The following is a 6,000-nucleotide window of genomic DNA, read 5'->3' on the forward strand; positions in this document are numbered from 1 at the left end:
ATAGATTGTACCTCAATTTTATCCTTATGCTTTTTGTTCAATTTGCTATTAAAAAAAAGTTTTATAATTTTTTCTCACCAACCAAAACCTTTAAAACAAATAGAAACAACTAGTTAAGTACCAACTTATTATCTTCATTCATATAAAGAGGCACAGTCTTTACTTTTGGACGACAACAAAGATACGGTATAAAAATTGTTGTGCCACGATCGTAACAGTCCTATATAATACTAATAATAATAATAAATTGTGTATCAGTCACGTGCCGATATTGAAAATTAGTTAAACTCTAACTAATAATACTATAGGTTACACATACATACCAAACTCACGTGGGGAAAAAAACAAATTGACATTAGACGTTATAACCAAATCGACCCACATAGTTTAACCAACTAATAATCCGCCAGTGTTTACCTTATTATTATGAACTTTTTCAAGGATTCCGTATTTATATGACATATGGAAGACGGAAATTATTTTTGTCCAAAACATTAAATTACTTGATACGAAAACAGAGATAATAAATTATCAGAAAAAACAGAGACGTTTTAATAATTATAAAAAAGGTTTAGATAGAGTATCCGTAGAAGGAAAAAAAAAAGAATTCATCATTCATTCATGCATGTAACTATGCATGTAATTATATATGTTAAACCACGTGATCAAAGCTATAATAGAACCAAATTTGTAATAGACACGCTCTTTGTTTTGATTTTTTATTAAATGTAAAATGACAAAGTTCTTTTTAAAGATAAAATGGAAAATCTATGACTAGAATCTAACCTAAATACAATCGACTTAAACCGCCTGATTAATCTGAAGTTGCTCTCTTACTTTTAAAATACTACATTCTTTTGTTTTATATAATGAATTAAAATACTAAATTCTTTTGTTTTGTATAATTAATCATTCACAATATCCCAATATTGTCAGAGTTGATATCACCCCATCATCAGTCTTCACCTATCCGACCGAGAACAAGAACAAAAAAGATAAAGAAAAAAGGTAAGACACCTTTTTTTTTTGACAAACTAAAAGGTAGACACCTATTTACTAATTTAAGACTGTTTCTTAATTATTACGCACGATAAGGCTTTATGTTTCTTATCTTCATTTTGATTATTACAAAAAACCCCCACAGATCCTTACATCTTCAACCAACCCACCCCAAGTTCCTTCTCAGTCTTTAAAAAAAAAAAAACAAACCATTTTCTTGCTTTTGTTCTCAGAACATTTTATAGTCCTTGATTAAACCAAACAAAAAACACCTAAACCTATGGATGTGACTAATGAGACCATGTCGAGAACCGATCTCCGGCGGCCATTGGTGGATCCGACGGTGGACACAGAAAAGAGACCTCCATTGGACGTCGGGCTCGAGAGCGTGTTAATGGAGAGTAGCTTGTCGTACCGAAGGCGTATATACTTAGGCGCGTGTATAGAGTTGAAACTACTTTCCCGGTTGGCTCTTCCGGCGATACTTATTTATTTAGTCAACAGCGGAATGAGTGTTTCCACTCGTATCTTCGCCGGTCATGTTGGCGGTCAGGAACTCGCCGCCGTGTCCCTCGGAAACAGCTGCTTCAATCTCGTCTATGGCCTTATGGTACGTTTTTCGTTACCATACGCATGTGTGGAGACATTTAGGATATTTGTATAAACTATTATTATATTCACTTGATATTAGTTGGAAGTTTAAAAATTAAAATTTGCCTTTAGTGTGTTGACATAGAAAATTATCAACCTAATTATAGCGAACCACACGTTTATTTCATTAAGGACGACCAGCCAGTACGACACTGTCTTTCACATCTTATCAAGCAAAATCACACCTAATTAATAAAAATGTTTATGATAGACAACACGTTTCTCGTCTCGTTTATTTTGCAAGTTATTTTTTTTTTTAACTTTATCGTGTGCTCTTTAATTAACAAAACAAATACAGTATATTATTATTGTGTACTTCGGAATAGAAGTCAAATATTTATGATTCTCTATTTGTATTGTAGTGCATAACTGAGCTTTTCTCTTTTGTTTTTGCTCATGGGAGCTATTTGTTTACCTTTCTTTTCTAATAAGATTGAATAATACTACTTTCTATACTGCTTTCTCTTATCATATAGATTTTTAAAAAGTGTCCTACGTTCTATTGTTTAGTAATTTACACTTTTTTTTATCCCTACGTTCCCACCCACCAGCTTCACATGATCAGACAGCTCACTAATTTTTTTGTTCCAAATAAAAAATGGAAAAAACAGATTTCAACATTCAATAACACTTTTTGGTTAATTACGTGTTCAACCGCTATTTATAACACACTTAAGTTGAATGAGTTGAATAGTTTTTTCCAATTTTTTCAATCTCTTCCGTTTAAATTATAAAAGTTGGTTAAATAATTTTTTTCAACTCCTTCAACCTTTTCAATTGTGCAACCATTTAAAAATAACACGATTTCGCAATTTAAGTGAAAGTAAACAATTGCCCTCGTTTATAAGCTGGTCAGAATTATGTGCTTAAGGACTACAGTGACATTTATTCTTATGAAATTTTCTTCAGTTTCCACCAAAGTCTAGAGATTATAATTTCTTATTAGTTTTCCTTAGACCCATTTCTTCGTTCAACCATTATATACCATTGCAATATAATAATAACTAGTAATGCACTAAAGTATTAAAATGCTATTCTAACTAATGAAAACGATATGAGATATATTTCTTTTATAGTTCATGGTTACGATTTGGTCACGATGCTGAGAAATTCTTTGTTTTTATTCTTGTTTTAATGAAACAGTTACCCATTGCCTACGTATCAAATTAAATAAATAATAAGAGAAGATAAATTACAAACTTTGATGCGTATATAGCGATGTATAAATCATACAAATGGTATACGTAACTTTTGAAAATAATTGGAGGTCGATCGCTTGTACACTTTTCCGACCCTAAAGTTAGAGAAAAGCTTCGAGAATGACTATAAGATATTGCATAAAGGGTTATGCAGATGCATATGTATTTAGAGTGTTGATTATATATTTTTTTTTTAAGTAATGTTGTTTGTTTGATCTCTGATAAATGATGCACAAACTTGTTATTTATTAGAAGTTAGAAGTTATAATTACCTGACCTAAAAAAAAATTACATGACTTACGTTTGGGTTAAGTATATCCGAAATATGTGGCAAAAAGATCTGTCCACATGTTGGCTTCATGCAGTAACCACTTATACAGTAGGTAGGGCGCATTAGTTTTTTCATTTTTGTAACAACGCCACCCAAATATTTGCTTGACTAGGGTCTGCGTAGGTTGTCACAGTGGTGTTCTCTCGTACTCTTTTCTTCAAAAGATGCGGCTAGCCTATCATAACCAACTATGTATGCACAAAATAATCCATTTTGCTATGTGCTTTAAAACAAATAGTATTTTATGAGGAAAACCTCTTAACAAAACATGCTAATAAGAATCTAGAGTATATAAACAATTTCTACATTTAGAACATAAAGGTATATATGTGTCATGTCTCATGTGTGTATAATTAAGCTTTTTTCCTTTTTGGCTTTATCATGTTTTTTTATAGTTGGGTATGGGTAGTGCTGTCGAGACACTATGTGGACAAGCATATGGCGCCCACCGGTATGACATGCTTGGGATCTATCTCCAAAGAGCAACAATTGTCCTTGCTCTAGTTGGCTTACCCATGACAATACTATACACCTTCTCGTACCCGATTCTTATCCTCTTAGGCGAACCTAAAACAGTGTCATACATGGGATCCATGTACATCGCCGGACTCATCCCTCAGATCTTTGCTTACGCCGTAAACTTCACGGCCCAAAAGTTCCTCCAAGCCCAGAGCGTGGTGTCCCCCAGCGCGTACATCTCAGCCGTCGCACTCCTCCTCCAGATATCGCTGACGTGGGTCGCCGTATATGTAATGAACATGGGCCTTATGGGCATAGCTTATGTTCTTACTATATCTTGGTGGGTCATAGTTGGGGCACAGAGTTTTTACATAGCTGTTAGTCCGAGGTTCAGACACACGTGGACTGGTCTTAGTTGGACATCGTTCCATGGTCTTTGGAGCTTCTTCAAACTATCTGCTGGCTCTGCTGTTATGATTTGTCTGGAAATGTGGTATTCGCAGATTCTTGTTCTTCTTGCCGGTTTGCTTAAAGATCCAACACGCTCACTTGATTCTCTCTCCATATGGTAAAGTCCACTAATTAGTATCATTTTCTATTCTTTTATTGTTTTGACCCTTTTTTAATTGAGGTTTTTAAGATAATACTTATCTATCACAAAAATAAACATAGAAATATAAAGGAAGGTCAAGTCAATTTTGCGATGTTTACATTATCGAAACCTCACTATCTTCTTTTGTTGGGGATAGAGAGTACACTTGATTACTTAATAGTATTATTTTTCCTTTCTTATTATCACTATTCATTATAATTGCTCTTTAAGTAAACAAATAGTTATAGCAAATCTTTGCTGAAACTTAAATATAAACAAAATACTGGAACACAACTATTTTTCTTTTATCTAACATTTTGTTTTTTTTTTTGCAGCATGTCAATTTCAGCATTATCCTTCATGGTTTCCGTTGGTTTCAACGCGGCTGCAAGGTTTGCATTATTTATCAACCAAACATTGCTAAAATTGAGTTTATTATTAAACACAAAAATTATATATATTTGACATTGACAGCGTACGAACTAGTAATGAGCTTGGAGCAGGAAATCCGAAATCAGCATTGTTCTCTACATGGATGGCGACTTTTGTTTCCTTCGTGATCTCCGTGGCGGAGGCACTTGCCGTGATATGGTCACGAGATTACGTTAGCTACATTTTCACGTCGGACGTTCACGTGGCTGAAGCCGTCTCTGAGCTCTGTCCTTTCCTGGCCGTCACCATCATTCTCAACGGAATCCAACCTGTCTTGTCCGGTATACATAATAATAATACAGGCAACTATATAATTGTAGAAAACCGAGGCATATTCACCGAACCGTGTGTAACAAATTTTTGTTTGGTATTGTTTGTAGGAGTGGCAGTAGGATGTGGATGGCAGACATACGTGGCATATGTCAACGTCGGTTGTTACTATATTGTTGGTATTCCCGTTGGCTGTATTCTCGGCTTCACTTTCAATTATCAAGCCAAGGTTCGGTTTCATATATATATTTCTGTATAATATATGCTTTATTATTACCAGTTTGATAAAAAGAAATTTACATGAACTTTGGACTTTGGTTATAGGGAATATGGACCGGGATGATTGGAGGTACCCTCATGCAAACACTCATCTTACTTTACGTTACGTACCGAACAGCTTGGGATAAAGAGGTAATGTTACGTGAAATTTAGTTACATCGTATTGTTTTATATCATATAGTCAGTATAAGCTGAATTTGATGTCAAAGGGTATGTCAAAATATTAAGATTATTATTACATAATGATCCAGGTGGAAAAGGCTAAGAAACGTTTGGATATGTGGGACGAAAAGAAGGAACCTCGCCAAAACTAGTAAGGATTTTACAACAAAAAAATTGTACAAAGAAATAAGTGACATTAACATTCTAATGTTTGATACTAACACATTACAAAATTCAGGTTGTAACAAGTGTGGAGGAGTGAAAGACAGTAAAGAAAAGAAAGCAAGTGTTGTATCTTGAGGTTGTTTTGATGTAGCCTTTTGTCTTAGGGAAAACATTTTTTAACCTGGCGGATTGCTATTTAATTTATCTACTATATGTCGTTCTTAAATCTTATATAATAAGAGAATGTTTTTTCTAACTTTTACCTAACAATGTGACATTTGACACTCTACTTTTGTGACACATGTTTCAAATTTAACATTCCATTTTTTATTTGACTTTATTTTATTTCTATCTTATATGGTGTATATTTTGTTAAAATAAAGACAATTGTTGTATAGTTTGCTTTTTGAATTTCAACATTGTTACAAAAATATATTCTTTCCATTTTTTTTAGTTTTAGC

The 6,000-nt window shown here is 33.5% G+C and overlaps 1 protein-coding gene across 1 annotated transcript; it reads left to right on the forward strand.

Annotated features, from left to right (window-relative positions):
• LOC104731334 (protein DETOXIFICATION 39-like) lies at positions 1,280–5,823 on the forward strand. Its single transcript, XM_010450666.2, has 8 exons — positions 1,280–1,609; positions 3,576–4,207; positions 4,567–4,623; positions 4,706–4,944; positions 5,044–5,162; positions 5,258–5,344; positions 5,464–5,525; positions 5,613–5,823. Coding segments are annotated over exons 1-8 (1,527 nt in total). The 3' UTR covers positions 5,614–5,823.

The sequence above is a fragment of the Camelina sativa genome, chromosome 12, assembly GCF_000633955.1.
Source record: "Camelina sativa cultivar DH55 chromosome 12, Cs, whole genome shotgun sequence".
Lineage (NCBI taxonomy): Eukaryota > Viridiplantae > Streptophyta > Magnoliopsida > Brassicales > Brassicaceae > Camelina > Camelina sativa.